This window comes from Scyliorhinus torazame, chromosome 12 (genome assembly GCF_047496885.1).
Source record: "Scyliorhinus torazame isolate Kashiwa2021f chromosome 12, sScyTor2.1, whole genome shotgun sequence".
In the NCBI taxonomy this organism is placed as follows: Eukaryota; Metazoa; Chordata; class Chondrichthyes; order Carcharhiniformes; family Scyliorhinidae; genus Scyliorhinus; species Scyliorhinus torazame.
Window position 1 is genome coordinate 219,263,253 of NC_092718.1, and position 13,876 is coordinate 219,277,128.

The window sequence follows — 13,876 nt, forward strand, 5'->3', positions numbered from 1 at the left end:
TCAGGAGGTCAGTACTGAGGGAGTGTGGCACTGTCAGAGGGTCAGTGCTGAGGGAGTGCTGCACTGTCAGAGGGTCAGTACTGAGGGAGTGCTGCACTGTCAGAAGGTCAGTACTGAGGGAGTGCCGCACTGTCAGAGGGTCAGTACTGAGGGGGTGCCGCACTGTCAGAGGGTCAGTACTGAGGGAGCGCTGCACTGTCAGAGGGTCAGTACTGAGGGAGTGCCGCACTGTCAGAGGGTCAGTACTGAGGGAGTGCCGCACAGTCAGAGGGTCAGTACTGAGGGAGTGCTGCACTGTCAGAGGGTCAGTACTGAGGGAGTGCCGCACTGTCAGAGGGTCAGTACTGAGGGAGTGCTGCAGTGTCAGAGGATCAGTACTGAGGGAGTGCCGCGCTGTCAGAGGGTCAGTACTGAGGGAGTGCTGCACTGTTAGAGGGTCAGTACTGAGGGAGTGCTGCACTGGCAGAGGGTCAGTATTGAGGGAGAGCTGCACTGTCAGAGGGTCAGTACTGAGTGCCGCACTGTCAGAGGGTCAGTACTGAGGGAGTGCTGCACCGACAGAGGGTCAGTACTGAGGGAGTGCCGCACTGTCAGAGGGTCAGTACTGAGGGAGTGCCGCACTGTCAGAGGGTCAATACTGAGGGAGTGCTGCACTGTCAGAGGGTCAGTACTGAGGGAGTGCTGCACTGTCAGAGGGTCAGTACTGAGGGAGTGCTGCACTGTCAGAGGGTCAGTATTGAGGGAGTGCTGCACTGTCAGAGGGTCAGTACTGAGGGAGTGCTGCACTGTCAGAGGGTCAGTATTGAGGGAGTGCTGCACTGTCAGAGGGTCAGTACTGAGGGAGTGCTGCACTGACAGAGGGTCAGTACTGAGGGAGTGCTGCACTGTCAGAGGGTCAGTACTGAGGGAGTACTGCACTGTCAGAGGGTCAGTACTGAGGGAGTGCTGCACTGTCAGAGGGTCAGTACTGAGGGAGTGCTGCACTGTCAGAGGGGCAGTGCTCTGGGAGCGCTGCACTGTCAGAGGGTCAGTACTGAGGGAGTGCTGCACTGTCAGAGGGTCAGTACTGAGAGAGTGCTGCACTGTCAGAGGGTCAGTACTGCGGGAGTGCTGCACTGTCAGTGGGTCAGTACTGAGGGAGTGCTGCACTGTCAGAGGGGCAGTACTGTGGGAGTGCTGCCCTGTCAGAGGGTCAGTACTGAGGGAGTGCTGCACTGTCAGAGGGTCAGTACTGAGAGAGTGCTGCACTGTCAGAGGGTCAGTACTGCGGGAGTGCTGCACTGTCAGTCGTTCAGTACTGAGGGAGTGCTGAACTGTCAGAGGGGCAGTACTGTCGGAATGCTGCACTGACAGAGGGTCAGTACTGAGGGAGTGCTGCACTGTCAGAGGGTCAGTACTGAGGGAGTGCTGCACTGTCAGAGGGTCAGTACTGAGGGAGTGCCGCACTGTCAGAGGGTCAGTACTGAGGGAGTGCTGCACTGTCAGAGGGGCTGTACTGTCGGAATGCTGCACTGACAGAGGGTCAGTACTGAGGGAGTGCTGCACTGTCAGGCCGTTTAGCACAGGGCTAAATCGCTGGCATTGAAAACAGACCCAGGCAGGCCAGCAGCACGGTTCAATTCCCGTAACAGCCTCCCCGAACAGGCGCCGGAATGTGGTGACTAGGGGCTTTTCACAGTAACTTCATTGAAGCCTACTTGTGACAATAAGCGATTTTCATTTTTTTTCAGAGGGTGAGTACTGAGAGAGTGCTGCACTGTCAGAGGGTCAGTACTGAGGGAGTGCTGCACTGTCAGTGGGTCAGTACTGAGGGAGTGCTGCACTGTCAGTGGGTCAGTACTGAGGGAGTGCTGCACTGTCAGAGGGTCAATACTGAGGGAGTGCTGCACTGTCAGAGGGTCAGTACTGAGGGAGTGCTGCACTGTCAGAGGGTCATTACTGAGGGAGTGTTGCACTGTCAGAGGGTCAGTACTGAGGGAGTGCCGCACTGTCAGAGGGTCAGGACTGAGGGAGTGCTGCACTGTCAGAGGGTCAGTACTGAGAGAGTGCCGCACTGTCAGAGGGTCAGTACTGAGGGAGTGCTGCACTGTCAGAGGGTCAGTACTGAGGGAGTGCTGCACTGTCAGGAGGTCAGTACTGAGGGAGTGCCGCACTGTCAGGAGGCCAGTACTGAGGGAGTGCCGGACTGTCAGAGGGTCAGTACTGAGGGAGTGCCGCACTGTCAGGAGGTCAGGACTGAGGGAGTGCCGCACTGTCAGAGGGTCAGTACTGAGGGAGTGCTGCACTGTCAGGAGGTCAGTACTGAGGGAGTGCCGCACTATCAGAGGGTCAGTACTGAGGGAGTGCCGCACTGTCTGAGGGTCAGTACTGAGGGAGTGCTGCACTGTCAGGAGGTCAGTACTGAGGGAGTGTGGCACTGTCAGAGGGTCAGTACTGAGGGAGTGCCACACTGACAGGAGGTCAGTACTGAGGGAGTGTGGCACTGTCAGAGGTTCAGTACTGAGGGTGTGTGGCACTGTCAGAGGGTCAGTGCTGAGGGAGTGCCGCACTGTCAAAGGGTCAGTACTGAGGGAGTGCCTCACTGTCAGAGGGTCAGTACTGAGGGAGTGCCGCACTGTCAGAGGGTCAGTACTGAGGGAGTGCTGCACTGTCAGGAGGTCAGTACTGAGTGAGTGCTGCACTGTCAGAGGGTCAGTAATGAGGGAGCGCTGCACTGTCAGGAGGTCAGTACTGAGGGAGTGCCGCACTGTCAGGAGGTCAGTACTGACGGAGTGCCGCACTGTCAGAGGGTCAGTACTGAGGGAGTGCTGCACTGTCAGGAGGTCAGTACTGAGGGAGTGTGGCACTGTCAGAGGGTCAGTACTGAGGGAGTGCCGCACTGTCAGGAGGTCAGTACTGAGGGAGTGTGGCACTTTCAGAGGATCAGTGCTGAGGGAGTGCCGCACTGTCAGAGGGTCAGTACTGAGGGAGTGCTGTACTGTCAGAAGGTCAGTACTGAGGGAGTGCCGCACTGTCAGAGGGTCAGTACTGAGGGAGTGCCGCACTGTCAGAGGGTCAGTACTGAGGGAGCGCCGCACTGTCAGAGGGTCAGTACTGAGGGAGATCCGCACTGTCAGAGGGTCAGTACTGAGGGAGTGCCGCACTGTCAGAGGGTCAGTACTGAGGGAGTGCTGCACTGTCAGAGGGTCAATACTGAGGGAGTGCTGCACTGTCAGAGGGTCAGTACTGAGGGAGTGCTGCACTGTCAGAGGGTCAGTACTGAGGGAGTGCTGCACTGTCAGAGGGTCAGTATTGAGGGAGTGCTGCACTGTCAGAGGGTCAGTACTGAGGGAGTGCTGCACTGTCAGAGGGTCAGTACTGAGGGAGAGCCGCACTGTCAGAGGGTCAGTTCTGAAGAAGAGCTGCACTGACAGAGGGTCAGTACTGAGGGAGTGCTGCACTGTCAGAGGGTCAGTACTGAGGGAGTGCTGCACTGTCAGAGGGTCAGTACTGAGAGAGTGCTGCACTGTCAGAGGGTCAGTACTGAGGGAGTGCTGTACTGACAGAGGGTCAGTACTGAGGGAGTGCTGCACTGTCAGAGGGGCTGTACTGTCGGAATGCTGCACTGACAGAGGGTCAGTACTGAGGGAGTGCTGCACTGTCAGGCCGTTTAGCACAGGGCTAAATCGCTGGCATTGAAAACAGACCCAGGCAGGCCAGCAGCACGGTTCAATTCCCGTAACAGCCTCCCCGAACAGGCGCCGGAATGTGGTGACTAGGGGCTTTTCACAGTAACTTCATTGAAGCCTACTTGTGACAATAAGCGATTTTCATTTTTTTTCAGAGGGTGAGTACTGAGAGAGTGCTGCACTGTCAGAGGGTCAGTACTGAGGGAGTGCTGCACTGTCAGTGGGTCAGTACTGAGGGAGTGCTGCACTGTCAGTGGGTCAGTACTGAGGGAGTGCTGCACTGTCAGAGGGTCAATACTGAGGGAGTGCTGCACTGTCAGAGGGTCAGTACTGAGGGAGTGCTGCACTGTCAGAGGGTCATTACTGAGGGAGTGTTGCACTGTCAGAGGGTCAGTACTGAGGGAGTGCCGCACTGTCAGAGGGTCAGGACTGAGGGAGTGCTGCACTGTCAGAGGGTCAGTACTGAGAGAGTGCCGCACTGTCAGAGGGTCAGTACTGAGGGAGTGCTGCACTGTCAGAGGGTCAGTACTGAGGGAGTGCTGCACTGTCAGGAGGTCAGTACTGAGGGAGTGCCGCACTGTCAGGAGGCCAGTACTGAGGGAGTGCCGGACTGTCAGAGGGTCAGTACTGAGGGAGTGCCGCACTGTCAGGAGGTCAGGACTGAGGGAGTGCCGCACTGTCAGAGGGTCAGTACTGAGGGAGTGCTGCACTGTCAGGAGGTCAGTACTGAGGGAGTGCCGCACTATCAGAGGGTCAGTACTGAGGGAGTGCCGCACTGTCTGAGGGTCAGTACTGAGGGAGTGCTGCACTGTCAGGAGGTCAGTACTGAGGGAGTGTGGCACTGTCAGAGGGTCAGTACTGAGGGAGTGCCACACTGACAGGAGGTCAGTACTGAGGGAGTGTGGCACTGTCAGAGGTTCAGTACTGAGGGTGTGTGGCACTGTCAGAGGGTCAGTGCTGAGGGAGTGCCGCACTGTCAAAGGGTCAGTACTGAGGGAGTGCCTCACTGTCAGAGGGTCAGTACTGAGGGAGTGCCGCACTGTCAGAGGGTCAGTACTGAGGGAGTGCTGCACTGTCAGGAGGTCAGTACTGAGTGAGTGCTGCACTGTCAGAGGGTCAGTAATGAGGGAGTGCTGCACTGTCAGGAGGTCAGTACTGAGGGAGTGCCGCACTGTCAGGAGGTCAGTACTGACGGAGTGCCGCACTGTCAGAGGGTCAGTACTGAGGGAGTGCTGCACTGTCAGGAGGTCAGTACTGAGGGAGTGTGGCACTGTCAGAGGGTCAGTACTGAGGGAGTGCCGCACTGTCAGGAGGTCAGTACTGAGGGAGTGTGGCACTTTCAGAGGATCAGTGCTGAGGGAGTGCCGCACTGTCAGAGGGTCAGTACTGAGGGAGTGCTGTACTGTCAGAAGGTCAGTACTGAGGGAGTGCCGCACTGTCAGAGGGTCAGTACTGAGGGAGTGCCGCACTGTCAGAGGGTCAGTACTGAGGGAGCGCCGCACTGTCAGAGGGTCAGTACTGAGGGAGATCCGCACTGTCAGAGGGTCAGTACTGAGGGAGTGCCGCACTGTCAGAGGGTCAGTACTGAGGGAGTGCTGCACTGTCAGAGGGTCAATACTGAGGGAGTGCTGCACTGTCAGAGGGTCAGTACTGAGGGAGTGCTGCACTGTCAGAGGGTCAGTACTGAGGGAGTGCTGCACTGTCAGAGGGTCAGTATTGAGGGAGTGCTGCACTGTCAGAGGGTCAGTACTGAGGGAGTGCTGCACTGTCAGAGGGTCAGTACTGAGGGAGAGCCGCACTGTCAGAGGGTCAGTTCTGAAGAAGAGCTGCACTGACAGAGGGTCAGTACTGAGGGAGTGCTGCACTGTCAGAGGGTCAGTACTGAGAAAGTGCCGCACTGTCAGAGGGTCAGTACTGAGGGAGTGCTGCACTGTCAGGGGGTCAGGACTGAGGGAGTGCTGCACTGTCAGGGGGTCAATACTGAGGGAGTGCTGCACTGTCAGACGGTCAGAACTGAGGGAGTGCTGCACTGTCAGAGGGTCAGTTCTGAGCGAGAGCTGCACTGTCAGAGGGTCAGTACTGAGGGAGTGCTGCACTGCCAGAGGGTCGGTACTGAGGGAGTGCTGCACTGTAAGAGGGTCAGTACTGAGGGAGTGCTGCACTGTCAGTGGGTCAGTACTGAGAGAGAGCTGCACTGTCAGAGGGTCAGTCCTGAGGGAGTGCCGCACTGTCAGAGGGTCAGTACTGAGGGAGTGCCGCACTGTCAGAGGGTCAGTACCGAGGGAGTGTCGCACTGTCAGAGGGTCAGCATTGAGGGAGTGCCGCACTGTCAGAGGGTCAGTACTGAGGGAGTGCTGCACTGTCAGAGGGTCAGTACTGAGGGAGTGCTGCACTGTCAGAGGGTCAGTACTGAGGGAGTGCTGCACTGTCAGAGGGTCAGTACTGAGGGAGTGCTGCACTGTCAGAGGGTCAGTACTGAGGGAGAGCTGCACTGTCAGAGGGTCAGTTCTGAAGGAGAGCTGCACTGTCAGAGGGTCAGTACTGAGTGAGCTGCACTGTCAGTACAGAGAGAGTGCTGCACTGTCAGAGGGTCAGTACAGAGAGAGTGCCGCACTGTCAGAGGGTCAGTACTGAGGGAGGTCTGCACTGTCAGGGGGTCAGGACTGAGGGAGTGCTGCACTGTCAGGGGGTCAATACTGAGGGAGTGCTGCACTGTCAGAGGGTCAGTACTGAGGGAGTGCTGCACTGTCAGAGGGTCAGTTCTGAGCGAGAGCTGCACTGTCAGAGGGTCAGTACTGAGGGAGTGCTGCACTGCCAGAGGGTCGGTACTGAGGGAGTGCTGCACTGTAAGAGGGTCAGTACTGAGGGAGTGCTGCACTGTCAGTGGGTCAGTAATGAGGGAGTGCTGCACTGACAGAGGGTCAGTACTGAGGGAGTGCTGCACTGTCAGAGGGTCAGTACTGGGAGTACTGCACTGTCAGAGGGTCAGTACTGAGGGAGTGCTGCACTGTCAGAGGGTCAGCACTGAGGGAGTGCTGCACTGTCAGAGGGGCAGTGCTCTGGGAGCGCTGCACTGTCAGAGGGTCAGTACTGAGGGAGTGCTGCACTGTCAGAAGGTCAGTACTGAGAGAGTGCTGCACTGTCAGAGGGTCAGTACTGCGGGAGTGCTGCACTGTCAGTCGTTCAGTACTGAGGGAGTGCTGAACTGTCAGAGGGGCAGTACTGTCGGAATGCTGCACTGACAGAGGGTCAGTACTGAGGGAGTGCTGCACTGTCAGAGGGTCAGTACTGAGGGAGTGCTGCACTGTCAGAGGGGCAGTACTGTCGGAATGCTGCACTGACAGAGGGTCAGTACTGAGGGAGTGCTGCACTGTCAGGCCGTTTAGCACAGGGCTAAATCGCTGGCATTGAAAACAGACCCAGGCAGGCCAGCAGCACGGTTCAATTCCCGTAACAGCCTCCCCGAACAGGCGCCGGAATGTGGTGACTAGGGGCTTTTCACAGTAACTTCATTGAAGCCTACTTGTGACAATAAGCAATTTTCATTTTTTTTCAGAGGGTCAGTACTGAGAGAGTGCTGCACTGTCAGAGGGTCAGTACTGAGGGAGTGCTGCACTGTCAGTGGGTCAGTACTGAGGGAGTGCTGCACTGTCAGTGGGTCAGTACTGAGGGATTGCTGCACTGTCAGAGGGTCAGTACTGAGGGAGTGCTGCACTGTCAGAGGGTCAGTACTGAGAGAGTGCTGAACTGTCAGAGGGTCAGTACTGGGGGAGTGCCGCACTGTCAGAGGGTCAGTACTGAGGGAGCGCTGCACTGTCAGAGGGTCAGTACTGAGGGAGTGCTGTACTGTCAGAGGGTCAGTACTGAGAGAGTGCTGCACTGTCAGAGGGTCAGTACTGAGGGAGTGCTGCACTGTCAGAGGGTCAGTACTGAGAGAGTGCTGCACTGTCAGAGGGTCAGTACTGAGGGAGTGCTGCACTGTCAGAGGGTCAGTACTGAGGGAGCACTGCACTGTCAGAGGGTCAGTACTGAGGGAGTGCTGCACTGTCAGAGGGTCAGTACTGAGGGAGTGCTGCACTGTCAGAGGGTCAGTACTGAGGGAGCGCCGCACTGTCAGAGGGTCAGTACTGAGGGAGTGCTGCACTGTCAGAGGGTCAGTACTGAGGGAGCACTGCACTGTCAGTGGGTCAGTACTGAGGGAGCACTGCACTGTCAGAGGGTCAGTACTGAGGGAGTGCTGCACTGTCAGTGGGTCAGTACTGAGGGAGCACTGCACTGTCAGAGGGTCAGTACAGAAATGAAATGAGAGGGGACAATGCCCCAAATTCCATAAATTTGGCTCCACAAGTGACTGTGCCCTGGTGATCTTACCTTGTTCAGTCACATCAGCTAACTTGGACAACTTGGATCTGATCACTGGTGTTGTGGCCATTGCAAGAAAGCGTACCCCATAACCTGGTGGGAGAAAGGAGGTGTGTTGAGTAATATAGTACAGTATTACGCTCCCAGAACGCAATTGAAAACAATATCATTGTGTTCTCGCACAAATCTGTGTACATTGTAATTACCTGCTAACCTGAAACATTATCCTTCCACTCGAATGCTGGACTAGAATGACATTGACAAACCAAACCAATTCTCTAAAATGATTCTATTTACGACAAGGATCTGGAATTATGTTACTGTCCTGGATCAATAAGCTATATCTATGGAGTGCTCTTAATCTGGAACAATATCAGTGTTCTAGCACAACACTAGAAATACATGGCCGTTCTAGAACGGGTCTAGAATACACGTGTGCTGGGTGCCACCGCGATTGATCCAGAGGATTATCAGTAAATTAATGTATTCTTAATCTAAACCAATTTTGTGTACCGGATCAGCATCGACAACATTGTAAACATGCTAAAAATGACACTAATCAATGTCACCCCTCCGGACCTGTGTTCCGGTGGAACAATATCAGTGCCCATCACTAACCTGCTGCCTGCTCGTACATCACACAACAGTACTGTCCAGCACTTTGCTGCTGGGGGGTGATCAGAACATCATCAAAACCTTGGTCAAAGTGCTCAGTTTTCAGCATTATTTTAAAGGTGCTGAAAGAGGTAGAGAGGTTTGGGAGGGGGGTGTTCTGGAGCTTGGAGCCCAGGCAGCTGAAGGCAGGGCTGCCGATACTGAAACAATATAACCAGGCTTTTGCTGGAACGGCCGGAATGGGAAGGACCCGAATATCTCAGTGGGCAGTGGGGATGGAGGAGTTTCTAAAGGCTGGACGAGGTGAGGCCATGGAGGGATTGGAAAACAAAAATGCATTAACTACAATGCGTCAACAAGCACGGGGGCGGGGGGTGGGGGGCTGCTGGTGGACAGGATTTGGTGTGATTTAGGACAATGGATGATGTGGAGATGCCGGCGTTGGACTGGAGTGAGCACAGTACGAAGTCTTACAACACCAGGTTAAAGTCCAACAGGTTTGTTTCGAATCACTAGCTTTCGGAGCGCTGCTCCTTCCTCAGGTGAATGAAGAGGTGGGTTCCAGAAACATATATATGGACAAAGTCATCGTCTTGCATCTTTGACTTTGTCTATATATGTGTTTCTGGAACCCATCTCTTCACTCACCTGAGGAAGGAGCAGTGCTCCGAAAGCTAGTGATTCGAAACAAACCTGTTGGACTTTAACCTGGTGTTGTAAAACTTCTTATTTAGGACATGTGGAGTAGAGTTTTGGATGAGTGTAAATTTATAGAGGGTGGTTGACAAGAGGCTGTCAGAATCCAATGGAAGGGCTAAAACCGGAGGTGACCAGGGGATTGGCCAGGGCTCGAGCACCAATTGAGCGAAGGCAGGTGATGTTAGGAAGGTGGCTATGATGGTGCTGATATGGTGGAAACTCATTTTGGGATCGAATGGTTCACCCCCGGCAGTTTTCAGGGACAGGCTGGAATCGATGGCTACTGAACTGAGGTGGTGTCCAGCATTGATCTCCAGGTGAGATGCCCGTGCCAATATCCATGGCTTCTCTTCAACTGGTTGAGCTGGTGTAAGAATGAATTGATTGCATTTTCAATGGTTTGTTCCCCCAACCTTGCCGACAAAGCCAAGTCCCAGAGTGTGTCAGGAACTATTAGAGCAAGCCAGCATTCCCGTTATCCCAGGTCGCAACATGCCCGTTAGTAAACATGCATCGCTCCCAAGCCACGGCCTTACCTGTGAACATGACAGAGCTGGTCGCTGCCACCGAGAAGGTCACCAAACCAGCCATGTTAGACAGCAGCCCAATCTCCGCAATCCAGCTGTCCTGCAGGCAGACCTGCATGGCCTTCAGGCCCAGCAGGCTGCTCAGATAGGTCAAGTGTTCAACTGCTGAACCGTATCCAATCAGATCGGATTGCCAACACAACGGGGAGCTCAGCTCAAAGAGGATGAGAATGTCCTTGACTCCGAAATGGACGGTCACCACCACAAAGAGGGAGAGTGCGAAAAGGCAGAGACGGTGCCGGCAGACAGCCTCCTGCCCGCGGGTGTACAGCCGGTAGACCGACCTATAATGCTCCGTTGTGAACAGTTTGCTGGGTCCCTTCTGAGTCACCGATTCTGGAACAAACGCGAAGGCGTAGGCAACAGTGGCCAAATTCAATGCCAGCACCAGCCAGAACGGATTGACGTACCCTTGTGCCTTACTCCACTGGCCTCCTATGACACTACCGAACATTCCGGCGATTCCCAGGCAAGCCTCCAGCACCGCAACACGGAATGTGCGTGACTCCTTGTCGCTGATGTCCGCGATGTACGAGAAACATCCCGCCAGGATGGTGTTGAAATCCCCCAGGAGTCCACTCAGGAGGCGACCAATCAGAAAGTAGCTGACCGGCAGCTTCTGGTACATGACGATGAGGTAGATTGCCGCTTGCATCGTCAGGCCAATCCCGGGCAAGATAAGGATGGGCCTGCGGCCCACACGGTCACTCCACGGTCCGAGCAGTGTGGCAGAGAAGAGTCCCACAGCAAAACCCCCCAGGTTAATGTACAGGTTCCAGTGGGAGGTCATCACCTCGACTGCCTAGAAGACAATAAGAGAATCACTTCCAGTAGATCCCTCACAATTGGATCCAACCAATCCCAACACAAAGGCCTACAATAAATCTTTGGCATCAACCAATGCCGCGCAACTGGTACAAGGTGCTTGCTACCTGTGTGGATGAGGACGAGGAAGGCAAGGTGGATGAGCGGACTAAACATGGCACCATGGCGAAAGATGCCATTCAAGTGGGGGAAGGGAAGAGGAATGTGGTAGTGATGGAGACAGTATATAGTCAGGGGGAGTAGATACTGTTCTTGCAGCTGCGACTGGGAGCTTGTGCTGCCTGCCCGGTGCCAGGGTTAAAGGACATCTCCTTGTGGCTGGAGAGGAGCCTGGAGTGGGCGGGGGAGGATCCAGTTGTCATGGTCCACCTGCGTACCAACGACATCGGTAGAATGAAGAGAACTTGAGGTGTCAGGGGCCAATTTGAAATGCAGAACATTAAAAGTAATCAACTCTGGATTGTTGGCTGAGTCACTCAGCAATTGGCAGAGGGTGCAGCAGATTACAAAATGAACCGCTGGCTCACAGAGGAGACTGGGAAGAAGGGCTTTTGATTAATGGGTACTTTGATCAGTACTCGAGGGAGACTGTGCTCTTCCGCTGGGATGGGCTGGGACCAGTGTCCTGGTCAACTGTATAACTACGGCTCGGCAATGTGGAAGGTGATGGAAGCGGTTCCCAGTGCCAATAATCACAGCTTCAGGACATAATAATCATCTTTATTATTGTCACAAATAGGCTTATACTCCGGCACCTATTCGGGTACACTGTCTCCGCACAGACAGTGACCCAAGCCAGAATCAAACCCGGGTCCCTGGCACTGTGTAGCAAGTGCTAACCACTGTGCTACCTTGCCGCCTATTACGGTAGGAGGTCCTCAGGGCAGTGTTCATTGTAAATTATTGTGTTTAATTATATCTAGGTGGGACTTGTGTTCTTGCAAACAGCAACAGACTGAAACTGTAGATGGGGGTTGGGTCAGTGGATGACAGTTTCTAATGTGCATCTTCATAAATAAATGTTTATAAAAGTGCAAACAAATTGGTTCTAGTATCATCCTTCATTAGCTGGCTTCTGGAATAGAAGTGCCCCCTCCGCGAGAGAGGTGCAATGGCTTCTGCCGAAGTTCATCCCAAGCAGCTCTCTGACGACCTGTGTTTTACAGGCTGAGACAAACATCCACTGCTGCTGTAGGAATGTCTGCTTGGTTTGCCGAAAGTTTTTTGGGTCTTTCAGTGCGAAGAGCCAAGGGTCGCAGATTGGCACACTCCAAGATCCAGGACTATGTGCTGAAGTTAACTAAAGCTTAGGGTAGCTGTCACAGAGGGTCCATGGGAAGGAACCTCCTGCCATAGAATACCAGTACACCGAGGGCTGCAAAGTGCAAATCCCTCAGGCTGTTTATACCAGATAACATTTGATGTGAAATGTAAATAACATTTTTATTTTACTTTTTTCTTATAAATTGAAATGAAATGAAAATCGCTTATTGTCACAAGTAGTCTTCAATGAAGTTACTGTGAAAAGCCCCTAGTCGCCACATTCCGGCGCCTGTTCGGGGAGGCTGTTACGGGAATTGAACTGTGCTGCTGGCCTGCCTTGGTCTGCTTTCAAAGCCAGCTCTTTAGCCCTGTGCTAAACAGCCCCTGTTTAGAATACCAAATTTAGAATACCCAATTCATTTTTTCCAATTAAGGGGCAATTTAGCGTGGCCAATTCACCTACCTTGCACATTTTTGGGTTGTGGGGGCAAAACCCACGCAAATACGGGGAGAATGTGCCAATTCCACACAGTGACCCAGAGTCGGGATTGAACCTGGGACCTCGGCGCCGTATGGCTGGAGTGCTAACCACTGCGCCACCATGCTGCCTTACATTTTCATTTTCTGGTAATTTACTGATTATTCTGCATTTACTCATCTACACTGATTATTCTGTTGATTGATATTCAATATTGATTATTGAAGTGATTGATCTGTACTGTTTATTGCTGATTGTATATTATAAGGATTCTGTATCGATTATTGATGGTTTTGCATTGATTATAATTCCACATTATTGATGATTCTGTATAGATTATGTTGAAACGATTACTATGAATTGATTACTGAAGATTCTGTATAATTACTGATAATTCTGTATAGATTATTGATGATTCTGTATTGATTACTGATGATTCTGTATAGATTCCTGATGATTCTGTATAGAGTCCTGATGATTCTCTATTGATTCCTGATGATTCTCTATTGATTACTGATGATTCTGTATTGATTAGATTGAGTCCTCCCAGTGAGCCAGAGAAGACACAGCCAGAGTGAGGCACAGTGAAGAGTGAGTTTGGGAATTTGGAGTTAGGTGGGAATTCAAAGCTGGGTGGGGAGGAGGTGCTTTTTATCCCTGGTAAGTGACTAGTAAGTAGGTTTTCTTTTCATTTGTATATTTATTTATTTTTTTCTTTCGTTTTTTGGAATTGTAGTTGTTTAAATTAACCTAAGGTTTAAGACATGGCAGGAGATCTCAGACCCGTGTCATGCTCCTCGTGTGCGATGTGGGAGCTCAGGGACACGTCCACTGTCCCTGGTTCCTTCACGTGCAAGAAGTGTGTCCAGTTGCAGCTCCTGTTAGACCGCTTGGTGGCTCTGGAGCTGTGGATGGACTCACTTTGGAGCATCCGCGATGCTGAGGACGTCGTGGATAGCACGTTTAGTGAGTTGGTCACACCGCAGGTGAAAGTTACTGAGGGAGATAGAAAATGGGTGACAAAGACAGAGCAAGAGTAGGAAGGCAGTGCAGGTGTCCTCTGCGGTCATCTCCCTGCAAAACAGATATACCGCTTTGGATACTGTTGAGGGAGATGGCTCACCAGGGGAAGACAGCAGCAGCCAGGTTCATGGCACCGTGACTGACTCTGCTGCACAGGAGGGCATGAAGAAGAATGGCAGGGCTATAGTGATAGGGGACTCAATTGTAAGGGGAATAGACAGGCGGTTCTGCGGACGCAATCGAGACTCCAGGATGGGATGTTGCCTCCCTGGTGCAAGGGTCAAGGATGTCTTGGAGCGGCTGCAGGACATTCTGGGGGGGGGGGGGGAGTGAATAGCCAGCTGTCGTGGTGCACA

The 13,876-nt window shown here is 53.3% G+C and overlaps 1 protein-coding gene across 1 annotated transcript in view; it reads right to left on the reverse strand.

Moving 5' to 3' along the window:
- Positions 1–13,876, reverse strand: part of LOC140387129 (proton-coupled folate transporter-like) — a 69,836-nt gene that overhangs the window by 41,863 nt on the left and 14,097 nt on the right. The window contains exons 2-3 of the mRNA XM_072470140.1: positions 9,881–10,733; positions 8,040–8,123 (exon numbers count right to left, since the gene is read on the reverse strand). Of these exons, the coding sequence (XP_072326241.1) occupies positions 8,040–8,123; positions 9,881–10,733 (937 nt within the window). The remainder of the gene's footprint in view (positions 1–8,039; positions 8,124–9,880; positions 10,734–13,876) is intronic.